The 14,990-nt window shown below is 46.0% G+C and overlaps 1 protein-coding gene across 2 annotated transcripts in view; it reads right to left on the reverse strand.

Moving 5' to 3' along the window:
- Positions 1-14,990, reverse strand: part of PRPF8 (pre-mRNA processing factor 8) — a 178,899-nt gene that overhangs the window by 140,837 nt on the left and 23,072 nt on the right. For both annotated transcript variants that reach the window (XM_085649062.1, XM_085649063.1), the window contains exons 2-12: positions 13,520-13,630; positions 12,422-12,590; positions 10,881-11,045; positions 10,444-10,662; positions 9,920-10,132; positions 9,508-9,633; positions 9,077-9,182; positions 8,531-8,721; positions 7,848-7,967; positions 1,036-1,225; positions 806-925 (exon numbers count right to left, since the gene is read on the reverse strand). In XM_085649062.1, the coding sequence (XP_085505188.1) occupies positions 806-925; positions 1,036-1,225; positions 7,848-7,967; positions 8,531-8,721; positions 9,077-9,182; positions 9,508-9,633; positions 9,920-10,132; positions 10,444-10,662; positions 10,881-11,045; positions 12,422-12,590; positions 13,520-13,619 (1,719 nt within the window). In that variant the 5' untranslated portion in view covers positions 13,620-13,630. The remainder of the gene's footprint in view (positions 1-805; positions 926-1,035; positions 1,226-7,847; positions 7,968-8,530; positions 8,722-9,076; positions 9,183-9,507; positions 9,634-9,919; positions 10,133-10,443; positions 10,663-10,880; positions 11,046-12,421; positions 12,591-13,519; positions 13,631-14,990) is intronic.

The following is a 14,990-nucleotide window of genomic DNA, read 5'->3' on the forward strand; positions in this document are numbered from 1 at the left end:
TCCGAGGCATGCTCAAGCACACACACTTAACACATCTCGTGACCATGGAGATTCTTAAAATTTCTAAATTGCAATAGAACAATGGATTAGTCATCGAATGCAAATAATTTGTTCCCCAAATTAATCCATGGTTTAGATTTCCATTATTCAGCTTGCTTTATAAACCTGTGTGTCCCAAGCAGAAATCTTTTATGAGAGACATGAAGCTGCTGAGGGCCTTCTCGGGAGAGAAGTGTGTGTGTAATTGCACCTTAAGTCATAAACAGTGTTTACAGTACTCCTATTTGAAAAGCAAGAGGAACAAGCGATGACAAACAGAACTGCTGTAGCACACACTTCACATGCAAAGCACCACAAGTGAGATATACACAAACCATCCCAACCAAATACATTAAAAAAAGCTTAGACCCATAATGAACTAAAACTGGAAGAATACACCTTGGATATTTAAAGTATTTGGGCTTGTTAAAACAAAAAGGTAGACAAAACTGAGACAACACACATTGCAGGCAGCACTTATTGTGGACCTCCGCATTGGTAGAATATGGCCGCCTAAAACCACCACACTGACACAGGAGAGCCCATATGGCAATGGCATGTCTCTAGTAGCCATAATTAAAAAATAATATTCCAGCTAGGACCACTTAAAACAAAACACCGCAACATTCTGTATATTGCATTTAGAGAGAGATCACAAAATTGGTGCTTGGTCACCGATTATCAGAGGAGTAATGCATTTCCCAATGTTTTTCAACACCATAGTCTTTTCTTGTTTCCAAATATGAATATTCTGCCAGGCTCTTACCTGAAAGGCATCGACATTTCCAAGTCTGTATTGCACATGGCTGTCCACCACTAGCTTTGTCAGACGCAGAACCTCTCGGCAGAGATGAAAGGCATTGCCGAAGCGAGACTTCTTGCGCTCCTGCGAAGGTGAAAGGTGCGTGTAAAATTATGGTTTTTGCTATTTTAGATTACAGAATGGATTTCAACTTATGGCTTGCTAAGGAGCTTTAGATCTGGTAAATTGGGTACCTTAGTGGTGAGAGTTTTGACGGGTTTCAGGTTGAAGTTGTAGTCCAAGTGGAGATAGTTGAGATTTTTCCTGTGAATCAGGAGGTTCAACATGTTGTATCCTTGGCGGCAAACCTGCAGTCCCACCTCCACCCAGTCCAGCTTTGTGGACTGGAAAAACTTTGTAGCCTTGAATGAGCGGAACAGATACCTGAAGATGGAAGTTGTCAGAAGAGTTAGTGGTCACAAGTAATGGTGAGAAGTGGACTTTACTCACTCACACTGTCTTGCCTATGCACCCGGAATCCTAAAAGTCTAGCAGAGACCAACATAAAAAGCATTGGCATAGCCAATAGGTCTTGCTTTTGGGACTTTATAAGTATTTAGTTATGCAGCACAATATAGTTGTTGCAACAACTTCAACCGTTGCATGGCTAAACACTTATAAGGTCCCAAAGGCGAGACCTATTGGCTTTGTCAAAGGACTTGCATTTCCCCTGACGGTAAACATGGGAATGCATCCTTGAGTATAGACAACGCAGAGGGTTGCCTGCAGTACTAGAGAGGCCGAGCAAGCTGGGATTGTGGCGCTCCATGAACTGCCTCAGGCCTCTCTTTCGCGCCATCAGAGAACCACCGTCAGTCAGAATACAGGACCTGTGAAGGACTGAAGAGACTGAGACATTAAAGACTGTCAGGGGATATGTAGGCTGACACAAATGGGCCACCCAGCCACTTCCTGGCCACTCCTACACCCGTGCCCAATTCTCGCACCCAGCTCCAGGTTGTCCCCCTCCAGGGGCATGAGTGCACCCTATGTGCGTGCTTGCACATGGACATGCACCTTGTGTGCATGCTTATACATAGACCATGGGGACGAAGTGGGATGCCGCACATACCTTGCAATTTGAGATACAGCAGAGGGGGAGCCAAAGCTAGTGAAATGACTGCATCAGCTCCAACTCCAAGGTTTACCCGCGCATCCTGCCACTTTATTACGTTTGAACTTAGCAGTCAAATTAGGTGATGGGGCTCTCTCCAAAAGCTAATAGGAGCCCAGTACAACCACTCTTATGTGAAAGAACTCAACTTTTACCCAATCAAATGCTGTACTCAAGTTAACCAACATTTGGGTTTTGCCAAAGCCTCTCTCTCCTTAGTGCTTTTCATGTCCCCTTTACTGTTAGTCACATAAGATATGCCACCATATGCGCTGTCCAGCCAGATCTAAAAACGCATGCAGGCTTTTTAGAGAGCACTTTGTTATTAACTATAATTGAGAGCAAAAATAAGAGGGCGTCAGACACGAGATCCCAGCACCTCGGACCCTACAGAGCCCCAGTCGGTTACACTTTGTATCCTTCATACTTGGCTGGCTGCAAGCACACGGCAGAAATCACGGCCCTGGTCCACTTCAACGGAAGAAAGGGAGAACCTTCAGCACTGCATCCTGTGTCAGCAGGAGAACTGTGATCACACGGCTATTGCGGTGAAGACGGAATGCGCCCCCAGGTTGTTACTGTGCAGATGGAACCTTACCCTTCTTATTAAATAACATATTTCAATGTTTTATCAAGGAAACTCAAAGTACCCAGCTGGAAGCATGAAAGGGTATTAGAAATGTGTGCCAACAAACGCCAGTTGGTCACTTACTTACTTTGTTTGCTTTCCTAAAGCTCTTTCGGGCACCTTGGTGTAAAGGGTCGACTTTCAAGTCTTTTAAATAAACACAAAGAAAGCCAGGAGGCCGGATGCCCGGCGACAGAAGGAGACTTGAAAACAGGGGAAAAAAAGCAACGGAGGGGAGGAGCCTAGCGCGTAACCAAGATGGCCGCGTAGGCTCAAGGCTCCCGAGGGCCTCCGCAACCTCCCACGTCTATCCTGAATTAATCCTGGTTTTGTCGACGGGCTTTTGTTGCTGAACTCGAGCTGAGGTGCCATCCGTTCTCCAAATTCAAATCGGGCACGGGGAACCGGAATGGTTGCGATCTGAAGTTTACGGCCTGCTCCTGCCTTGGTCCGGAGCTCGAGTTGGTGAGGTGCCCGGGTACGAAGTGAACAACAGCGGCATGCAGGGCCTGGCCTGTCACGTACCCCGCACTGTCACTTTCGTTTTCGCACCTGTTTGCTGACATCGGCTGAGGGACCTTGATGTTCCAGAGGAGCGTGGATGGTGGAGTGTTTGGCCTGGATCTCGGACTATACACAGGCTACAGTCCGTGACGGCTGTGGTCCCTTGAATTAGCTATCTGGTCCCTACTCCTGTGCTGGCAGGTGCCGATCTCAGTGGTCACCAGACGATGGCGGCGAGGCTGGACGGAGACAAGCAGAAACCCAAGAATACCCGGCGGGGAGTTTACACCAAGGCTAATAACATGGACCGCTATGCGCAGACAAAGGGATCCCCTGGTGGGTCGCATAAATCGCCGGAAAGGTCCAAGGATGTCTCGGGCCTATCTGCTGACTTGACTTTGATAGAAGTCATGGGCGCCATTGAGGAGATGAAGGCTGCAGTGGGTCAGCAGTTTGATACCCTGGCTCGTAAATTGGATGCGGTCCTGATCGATGTAAATCTGGTCAGGGCGGATCTGTCTAAAACGAATGAGCGAGTCAATGCTTTGAACCACACAGCGTCGACTCTAACTGTGGACGTGGCCGCCCTGCAAACGGAGGTTCGTAGGTTACGGCTGGCCAGTGACCTAACTGACCGTCGACTTGAGGATTCCGAAAGCAGGGCCAGGCGGAACAATGTTCGCATAATTGGGGTACCGGAACGGAGAACCCTGCTGCTGACCTTTTTGTGGAGGATCTGGTGGTCAACCATCTCGCACCCAAGGGGCTGAGCAAATTCTTTGCAGTGGAACGGGCTCACAGAATTCCGGGTGGTGCGCCGAAAGTGGGTGCTCCCCCGCGGCCTATAATTGCCCGACTTTTTAACTTTCGGGACAGAGATGCTATCCTTCAGGCGTCGAGGGTGAATGGGCCGCTGAAGTTTGACAACTCCAACGTCAGCTTCTATCCGGACTTTACGCAAGCGGTCCAAAAACAACGACTGGGATTCTTGGGCGTCAAACGGCGCTTGAGGGATATGGAGCTGAAGTATGCGATGCTATTTCCGGCCAGGGTTGAATTAGAGGATCGCTCGCACTTCTTCGACCGGCCGGAGGCGGTTGGAGACTGGTTGGATACCCTGCCCCAGAGTCGAGGTCGGGATGGTCAGACGGCGGAGAGTGGCGAGGGTTCGGCGGAACAGGACTAGAACTTTGGTTCCCGGTGATGGACTAGGCTGGTGACGTTTTGTACCTTAGCTCTATGGGACTCAAGTTTGGTGTAATATGCCCTTCGAATGCTCGGGGGTTGTGGAGAGCATATTGGGGCCCTTTCCTCCTTCAGGGATTCTTTTTGTGGTTCAGTATATGTTAGGGCGACAGGCACACTGCAAGTTGGGGGGGCTGTTCGGGCTCAAGCAGGGGTGCAGGGAGGGGGGGGGGGGGTGGGAGTTGTGGTTTGGATATTGTGGGGGAGGGGGGGTGTTGGGGACTGTTTGTTTGTTTCACAAGGCAATATGAGGTTAGCTGCTGATTTGTCCTGGTTGTGTTCTCCGGGATGTGGGCATTATGCACGGGAGCGGGGTGGGGGGTAAGGGATTGAGAATACTTTCGTGGAATGTGACCGGACTGGGGGATAGGATCAAGCGCGGGTGGTGTTGCAGTTTTTGAAACGGATCTCGCCCGACACTGTTTTCCTGCAGGAGACACATCTGATTGGGAACTCCTTCCATGCTCTGAATAGGCGGGGCTATCGCCTTGCTGTTCACTCTGGTTTCACTTCTGGCTCTAGGGGAGTGGGTATCTTGGTCAGGGCCTCTCTCCCGTTGGAGGTGGACGAGGTGCTCCACGATGATAGAGGGCGATATGCAGCATTGGTGGGGAGATGGGAGGGTAGAACTGTTTCGCTCGTTGCTGTTTATGTGCCACCGGGATTGCAGACTGCTACATTTGCTGATTTGGGGCGTTTGGTCCTGGGACTCCCTGGGGGGGGTTCTGGTGTTAGGGGGTGATTTTAATGCTGTTGTATCCGGTATAGAGGACCGTCACCCCCCCAGGGATCTCCCTAGAGCCCAGGCCTGGCTGGGTGGCTTTCTAGATACTTTAGGACTTATAGATTGCTGGAGATTGATGCACCCGGGGCAGGCACAATACACCTTCCACTCGGGGGCCCACGGGAGTCTCTCGAGACTTGATTATATACTTATGCCGGCGTTCCAGGCTGGAATGATCGGGGAGGTGCGTCATTTGGCCCGAGGTATTTCTGACCATTCCCCTCTATTGTTGCAGATGGAGGTTGTTCCTGGGGCAGAGGGAAGAGTAGCGCCAATTAACCCCTGGTATTTACGTAACCCTAATATTCATGCGGAACTGGTTAAGTCAGTTGATCATTACTTCGACGATAATGTAGGATCAGTGTCGTCTGCTGTCTCCCTATGGGAAGGTTATAAAACGGTGATCCGGGGGCATGCCTTGTCTCTTATTTCCCATGCTAGGAGGTGCGGGAGGGAAGAGGTGGTCCGCCTGGAAACTGACATAGCTGAGATGGAGGGGGATTTGGAGCGGGGGGTTACGGATGAGAAAGTGCACGTTCTCAGCCTTAAACAGTCAGATTATAGAGCGCTGGTCACGGATGCTGCTAAAAGGATGAGTAGAGAGCAACAAGGAACGACTGTATGATGTGGGAGATAAGGCCGGAAAGTTGATTGCTTGGTTGGACAAGAAGGAGAGAGCGAGTAGAGTGGTGCCGGTTGTGGAGAGAGTGGATGGCGTGTGTGTGACTGACCCGGTAGAAATTGTTAACTGCTTCGCGGATTACTTCCGTGGGGTATACTCTCCGGTTTCTGGGCGTTCGGAGGAGGACTCACGTTTGTTGCTTACAGATATTGCATTGCCGTCCCTCTCGGAGGCTGATAGCATGTAGCATGTTGATGGAGGCGAAGTTGTCGCCGGATGAGATTGCTTTGGCCATTCGCTCGATCGCTTCTGGTAAGGCCATGGGTCCCAATGGTCTCCCCATTGAACTATATAAGTTGCGTCCAGATAAGATTAAAAAATTTTTTTTAAAAAAAGCAACGGAAGCTGTAAACTCATTAGTAACAGGATACAGGTTGCCTGTAGATGCGGAGGGCATGTACAGTGTTTACCTTGCGGGAGCGAGCAGCGGCAGGCACGATAATTGCAAACAGATGGCGCCGCTGCTCGCTCCTGCAAGGTAAACGCCGCACATGCACGAGGGCTGATTGGAAAAAGTGCAGAACATGCACGAGTTTCCACAAAAGCCCGGAGTGATTCCAAGAGGTCACTCCAAAGCAGCGCTTGCACGCTGCATAGGCGAGACCTAAGAATCAGGTCTCCTAGTAAGCTAACATAGCATACATAGGTTTCTACAGTCACATTGAAAAGCCTTGAACAATAGGTAGTAAATTCAGCACACGGAGAGAGGAATCTGTCCAGTCCATTGCCACAGCCAGCTAGGCCAAAGGTTTAATTGTAGCACTTGTTCACAGGCCAGAAAAATGCCTGGGCATTTGAACTCAGATGATCCTTGAACCAAAGCTCACCCACACCTGAACATGTCCTTACTCCCAATTCATAAGCATAATCTGGTCATTCAAGGCCTATCACGGTCTCCTTGAATATTTAGGAGCCTCCAGGGAGAGAGCACCGTCTCCCAGTGTACTGCCTTTGATGCAGGATGCTTACTGAAGCGGTTTGGGCTAACACATATTGGCCATTTCTCTATACTTGCTGTCATACAGCACCCCAAAACAACAGAATAACAAAATATACAACCAAAAAATATTCAATAAGAATAGTAAAAATTAGATGTGCAAACATTATGATCAAGTCTACTAGCACTTGCAGTTTTATTATCTCAAGTCACCAGGCTTGGATCACTGTTAGTTAGATGGCACTATCTACTGATCAGTTAAAAAAAGGCTTCAAGAAAAGTGCTGTAGTCAGAGAAGACAAATAGAGACAAGTGAAATGTCTAAATTATCCTCCGCCACCACCATTTATTGAAGCTGCATTCCACACCACTGTTTTTGCCCATTATACCACCTCAGACAGGAATAAGCCATATGCAAATCAGTCTTGGACCTGCTCCAATAGTAACAGTCCAGCCCAAATTGCCAAGGCAGGCCCCCTCCAGGTGGGAATAGAAGTAAGCCCAGACCCGTTTGAGGTATAGCTTGAGACCAGTGGACTGGGATGTAGTCCCAATCACCTCTGCCTGAAGAAAAAAAATTAAGCATTCCACACATCAATTGTGTGTTAGTTGCAGTAGCTTTATCATGGCCATCATAAATGATTTTTTAAAACTGATCATAGAGCTGAACATTGCACACCCTGCTTGCTTTAAAGCACTATGATGAAACAAAACAAGATATACTGATGATCATCAGACCAACAAACTTTAGGCTGGGGTTCCACAGTTGTCATCAGTAAGCCAGACTGTCCAATATATGGACGGCCCTGGCGACTAATTTTACTTTTTAAAGCCTTGGAGATCATTCAACCCTGTACATGACGAACGACTGAACATGCAACTTAATAAACAGCAACTTATAAATCATTTCCCATGATTTTAGAATAGATATGTTCCCCAGAATAATCTACACACCACACAGCCCATTAAAGCATTAATAGCAGAGATAGAAGAAGAAATTGAGACTATCCAGATTCTCAGAAAGGGAGATTTTTCTAAAGATGCTGTACAGAACAATCACTGTTTACACTGTAGAAGTATGGTCTCCGCCAGTCAGCAGCAATTCAGCTCACCTTTTCTTCTGAGCTTTGGGTGGTCGGTGCTTCAGCGCATTAAGCACATAGTATTTCAGCAGTTTCTGGTAGGAGACCCTGACTTTCACTGGCTGCCCTGCCGGACAGTGTTCTCTGTACCTGAGAATAAAAGCAGGGTGAATTACACCGAGTCAAGGAGCAAGCACAAAATCACCACAGATGCACTAAAGCGGACATCAGCAGGAGCATTCAGTGAACACATTAGTTTAACGCAAATTAGACTCTACAGGAATGCTCTAAAAATTCCAACTATGAAAGACTAAAATCTAATCAACCACTCGCAACTGAACCAAACCACTCAGCATAAATCTGCAACCAGTCCCACAACGCGCTCAACATCTGAATTTCATCTGCAATCCGAGGCCTAAAACTGATCACCCTAACAGAGCATCAAAGCACCACCTGCATTTAGTGAATATGCTCTTAAATGTCAACCACATGCACTAGTCCAAAACTCAAGCCGTTCCAATATAAATGAAATAACCAACATTTACTCCTGTTTTGGAAGTGGATGAGATTTGGACATATGCAAAAGAAGGCAAACTAATCCCAGACCTCGAATCAATAAGTTTCAGATGGCCCCACAATCGTGACCTAATTCAAGCAACTACCGCCCACCTCAAGAATGGCTGGGGTTCCTAGTTAAAGCACAGCACCCTTACCAGTTCTTCACCAAAGGAATGTCCACAGCTCTTCGTGTCCTGCCAGACCTCAAGTTGAAGGGGCGAGGGGCCCAGAGAAGAGCGATTCCATTGGCTGTATTGTCAGTATACAAAGGTGTTTCTTTAAGAAAGGGTTCCACATATTCGGGCAATTCAAACTCTTCGTCATCATCTGGCAGTGGTTCCTGGCTCTGAAAACGAAATACAATGCCTTCAACATTTGGCACTAATGAGCAACAAAGAGCAAAGCTTTTCAAAATCCAACTCAAAGGTTTGGGCTCAAGATAACATGCTGCAAAGGGGTACAGAGGGCAAAGCTCAAGACCAATTTCAGTTTACCAGTGGAACTCACCCTATCGCCCATTTTCTTACAGTTTCAATAGTTGCAGGTAAAATGCATGCTCTTTTCGCAGTGGAAGAAAGTGTGCATATATTGAACAGTAGGAAGAAAGCTTAGCTTCTGAATAGCAGAGGAAAGTGAGCAAACAGGGGCGTTGCCCACCAGCGACTTAAAGAGAAGAAAAGGTCTGTTTGTTGGATTCTTACCTTGACTGAATGTCGATGTGAGATTGGGTTGATAAGGGGATCAAAGTAGAATGCTGGGAGATCAGGATCTTCTGTTTTGATGAAAACTACGTTTGGGGTGTGGTACCTGGAAGAGAGTACAAAAAAAAGCCCTAAATCTCCAGAGACCTCAGAACACATGCGTTCAGGGATAGACCTTTCCTACTATTAACTCGCAGTTTCGAAAATCATAGTTCACCATCCCCTAAAGGCATAGCTGCATTATGTAGCTTCATACATTTTAGCAAGGGTGGATTAGATGCTAGCAAGCTATAATTGGATCAAACATTAGCCGCTCCATCACATGAGATTTTTATATTGGCCACGGGAGCCTAAACTTTCTACTAGAACCACACGCAGTGGCACAGTCTAGTACAGCCGGAATGGCCAAGCGTCTACTGGCCTTCACTCACCAAGTCAAGTGGACATGATGAGGCAAGTTATTGTACAGATATGGGAAAGCAATCTTGTACTCTGTTCTGATTGGCTGTCGTATGATGATTTTGTTGATATCATTGAACTCATTCCAATCTTCATCTCTGCAAGGAAAAAACAAACAGTTGGTGACAACAGTCTTATTGCAGGACGCTGCAGCATTCAATGTTCCCTCTCAACTCTAAATGCCCCAAATCCGTTTCAAACAAGAAAAGAAGCACAAACTTCCTTTCAAATGTAGTAAGTAAGTAAGCAGTCCAGCTCCTCACAGACACAATACCCAAGTCATATCAAGAATCAGTCGTCACTATACATGGATACCAGAGAACTCTATAGCACATGTGCAAATCTATCTTCATCTAGAAAGTTTGACTCAGAGGAATTACTTACTGCAGGTTAATATCACGAACCAGTGGCTCAAACTTGGGTCCTCCGGGGATGGCCATGTTGAGGGCTTTAGAGGTGAAAAAAGCCTTTAGGTCAAACAAGTAGAAGTAGTTATCATCCACTAAGTCTGTGAGAAGCTGATTGGCCAACCTATAGAGGGTTGACATCATAGGAAGTGTAAACTGCCAGCGCTGGTAGGTAGACCCATTCACAAACCTGCAAATAAAGGTGAAAGGGAAAATTAGATCAAGGAGTAAAGTGGTGGAACTCTTGAAAGTCCTAAACAATCACACATTTAATGCTGTGCATGTAGATAACACTAGCCCTGCAGGCTAAACGCAGTGAAGGATCACAACACCCCCTGTTCCCTGCATCTTCTATTTACTTCATGACCACTGTGAACCAGAGTAAAGCGTGCCTAGTACTCAAAATGTGTTCAGCGAGTCTTGGCAATAAAGGATCAGGGGCATCATAAATCTTGAGAGCAATTAGCACAGAGGACCTCCCTCCTTTCCTCTCAGACTTACTTCCTGTTGTCCCTCAGTGGCTGGTGATCATAAAACCAGTCAGTGACCGGTGCATCCTCCTCCATATCAAGTTCTAGCTGAATCGCTTCTAAGGGCTCCACATCCAGGATGTTGTCTGCATAGTCAAGCGGGGGCTCCTCATCATCAAATGGAGGGAACCTCATTCTCTTAAAGTGCCTCCGATCTCTTTTTTCTCGTCTCATCATGATCCACATAGACCTGTAAAAACAAAAGCAGGTTATGCAGAAGAGACATTTTATGAAGTGGGCTAAGTCACGTAGTCTGCCTGGGGGGCAATGAGCAACATGATCGTTACTATATTTAAGATAACATCCATTTTTACAAGAAATTAACTGAATGTACACACTTTTTGCCACTTCCGATTTTGTTTGTGACATTTTATTTTGACTGGAAAAGGCTTTTAGGTCTCCACTTACCCCCATTGTGAGATGTATACTGGTTCAATTACCCAGGGGATCTCACTGACAAATGAGATGGCACCTGTGATGTGGTAGAGTACAGGTACATCACGTATTTGCTCCCAGGGCATCGGCATATTCTCCAGGAGCTTCAGAACAGCATGAGGCATGTACTTCAAGGCCCTGTGGAGAAATGTATGCACAAGAGGCTTTAGACAGGCTTCACACAGGTTTGTAAAGGTGTGCCTTAAAAGAGACAAACATGCAGGGGCATTACAAGGAGACAAACAAAATTATGCGGGCCATTCATGTGTGTACTCCGAAACACACGACAGAAGGTTGTTTACTGACCCACAATCAGTCACGCTAGAAAGCATTTACAATTATTTATTAAAGTGGTTTCTAGGCAATTGCTTTTATAGTTCTCATCAATTAGTGTTGGTAACTAAACTTACCCTGACATGCACAAGGGCAACTACTTCGGTGTCCACAATAGTCAAACATTTGACACCATTCATTGGGTGTACACACAATCCCACAAGTACAACTCCTCTCCTTGTGGCTCTAGAATCTTAAGAAGAAACCAAAAGCCTACTATCTGCAGAGCAAGCGCCTACGTATCCCCAATGAACATTTTTTAGAGACCTCATCAAGAAAGCAATCTGAGACAAGCAACAACAGGCAAAGGCAATATGTCTCGCCTTTGGCACTTATAGGCTCTGGCAAGGGGTTTTGGCTAAAGGGAAAAAACCCCGCAGATATGGCATTTTGTGGGCAAACGCATGACTACAAAGTGACATGCATGGCTCATATGCCACTCTTGTTTTTAAAGTAGGCAAACGCCATGGGCACGCAACACAGCGGGAGGGTGAACTCTGAAAGCTACATTAGCCGGGGAGGGAGGGGAAGGCAGAGCTACACAAAGTTTGGTGGTGAGGGAGAAGCTACCGGGAGTGGATAAGCATATGGGGAAATACAACAGTTAACAGGGCAATATGGAGTGCGGGTGAGAGTGTGACAGAAGCACACAGCCGAGAGGAATACAAGCGATGTGCGTGAGAAACACACAAGTACAAAGCAGAAAGAGTAACAGAGCAAAGGGCGGTGTGGAGAGAAATACATGCGGAAGACAGTTGGAGTAACACTCAAATGTAGAGCTTACCCTTCTAGAATAAAAAGTAGTTCACTAAAAAGCATCAATGGAAGGTATAAAATACAGCAAATTAGAGATGGTAAAGAGGCTTTGCTCAAGTTAAGGGACATATACGGGTTTGAAAGCTGCAACACAAACTCATTATATAAAAAGCAAGGAAATGAGAGACACAAAGCCAACCACAGGTAAGCAAAAGGCAGACTCCCGGGAAGCCCATAAGATATTATGAGATCAGACAGCTGACCTAAAAAACTAATGGTGCTCTGGAAATGATCCCAACATGTCATTACCTGCCAAATGCTCCAATGAGACAATCCAATACATCCAAATAGCAAAATCTGGTTCAACACCCCAAAAAAAGCATTTATTAACTGCACCCCAATCCAGAGAAAAGTAATATCAATACCCCAAGTAAACACGCTTGTCGTGGCGAAACTTCCTGTTGGTCATGTCACCATGGTCACGGATAATCTTCCGCACATGTTCGGGTGGCATGTCCTCCTTCTGGGCATCCACAAAGCCAAACTTCCGCTTCTCTGCATAGCGCTTTGCTTGTAGCTGCTGCCACTTGCGTGCTGTAATGTAAGATCATTAACCAAACACATAACTATCACCAGCTTTCTGGGCCATTGCATATTTCCAACTTTCTTTATGCAGTGATTTTAACACACACAAACAACTCTCACATAGCTTCCCTTTTAGAAAACAGGCCTGACGACTGGTGTCCAGCTTTTCTGCCTGCCCTAACTGCCCTTTAACTACTTGGCCTGCTACACTTGCCAAGCCAAAACAACTCAACACCCAACTCAGCCATGACAACTTTAGAAAGCAATGCAAAATCCAGTAGCTCTAATCACGCTCTTGTAGGACACATCCCACCACGGCTGGAGAATCTAGATGCATGCAGACACGTTTACCCCATTTAGTCAAATCTAACAAGGCCGGTCATGACCATATATATATATTGGACATGTTCTGAAACCATTTAATCAGCTGTGCCAGCTTGTATTTTTCTCCACTAATATATGTTGGTGCTACAATATCTTATTTAGGAATGTTCACACGTGCACAGACTACTGGCAGCAATGCACAGATCTTTTAAGCACCATTCAATACATCAATGTTATCTACTGATATTCTAATACAAAACGTAAACAATAATAACTGAGCAATGAGTATAAGAAATTATCCAAACTGAAAGCAGGAGAGAATTTTCAGAAGCCAAAACATAACTGCATGGTAAAGCCACCGTAAATACACTAAATGTGCCACTAATGGGCAAGCAGCTTACTATTCAAAGGGATTTTGATATTCACTGCTCAGCCTTTAGTTCCTAGAGACATCACTATGCGTATCAGGTTTTAAAGTTAATACTGAACCAATGAATCACCTGCAGCCCCTCTTCCATCTCATTTAGTCCACAGGCAGGTAGGAACTACTTCTGAGCACCACACATTGTGCAAAGAAGGACTTACGGCATTCAAGACCAGAAATCCAAACTCACCTTTATCCTGCAGCTTCTCCTCCGACATGTAATCTGGGATGGGAGCTGTTCCGGGAGGCAGCAGGGCACCCCCAGGTCTGTATGCAAACACTCCCGCCATGGTGCCTCAGCCTAAAAGTACAGAAGAGAAAGTGAAATGGAGATAATGAAGGATGCAATTGCGATTGCAGTCACTGTGCACCTATAACAGCTTTCCACCCACCCAAGGAGATCTGCAGAGAAGCTGGCTAAACATATGATTTTACAAAGATACACAGTTTCTACAGTTCCATTTGTAGGTCTCAAACTATTACACTTCTGCTTCTTCACTGTAAAGAACGTGTTCAACTATTTTACTTGAAGTCATGCCCCTTTCTTAAGTTTGCTTCCATCAGGCTATTAAGATATCTCTAGCTGTAGGGGCATATTTTTGCTTCTAGGTACTTGGAAGAAATGCGTCTGTAGGATTGGTTTTCACGAGGTACTGGGTCTCACCATAATATATTCAGGGCACACTGAACCAGGTTAGAAGGAGGAGAGTTGTCAATCACAAAAATATGAAAGATTACAGGCACAGCAAAATCTACTGTGGGGGTGCTTGAGAGCAGTAATAATAGACAATGGTACAGACAAAATACTACTGGAATGCAAAAGAACTCAACGTATGGAAGACAAGAAAATGACTAACTAGTGACTAACAAAGAAACGGGTACTTCGGGGAGGCCTGAACGGAGAGACTTTGATAGAAGGCCACTGGTACTCGTGGCATAAATAAAGTGGATGTCCAAGCGGAAGTAGTTGTAAGAATCTGAAAGGAAAGCTTAACCAAGGAGTTATTTTTTTGCAGTTTTTATACAGCGCAAACTCGACCCGAAGGTATTGGAGCGCTTTACATGAGCACCATTTCCATTACACAAGGAATGTGTTTTTAAGGCAACAAAAGCGATTAAGTGATTTGCCCAGAATATCAGATGTTAGGCAGCAGCTGAGTCTAGAACTCGGTTCCCCAATTCCAAAGACAGCCACTCTGCCACACTATATACTCTTTCTTCCCTTTCTATCCACTAACAAAAGGCAGTGGGTAGGAAAAGACATCTACCCTGAAGAAAAACGTTGTTTCCGGAAAAATGATCACCAAACTTGGGCTGGAAGCAAATGCTTGCCCACGGGCAGAAAGCGAATGGGAAAGAAGTGACTGCAAAGGAAAAGGAACAGATCCAAGGATCACCTGTAGGTTAATCTTGGCAAACTGTGGCCTCCATTCGTCCAAATGTTAAATTGATGTTCTCCAAGTTTGAGAGACTTGCTAGTGGGGGTTGGGGGCGAGGGGTGGAAATGAGTGCTATGCTTGTGGAGGGGCTGGAGGTGGGGTGGTGGGGGCTTATGAGGGCTATGCTTCTCAGTTTCTTAAGATGGTGCCCAAAGGAGAGTCGTCTTCTAGATTACTGCACCGGATCTGATTAAACCTAAATAATTTCATTGAAAAATGGGG

The sequence above is a fragment of the Triturus cristatus genome, chromosome 3_2, assembly GCF_964204655.1.
Source record: "Triturus cristatus chromosome 3_2, aTriCri1.1, whole genome shotgun sequence".
NCBI lineage: Eukaryota > Metazoa > Chordata > Amphibia > Caudata > Salamandridae > Triturus > Triturus cristatus.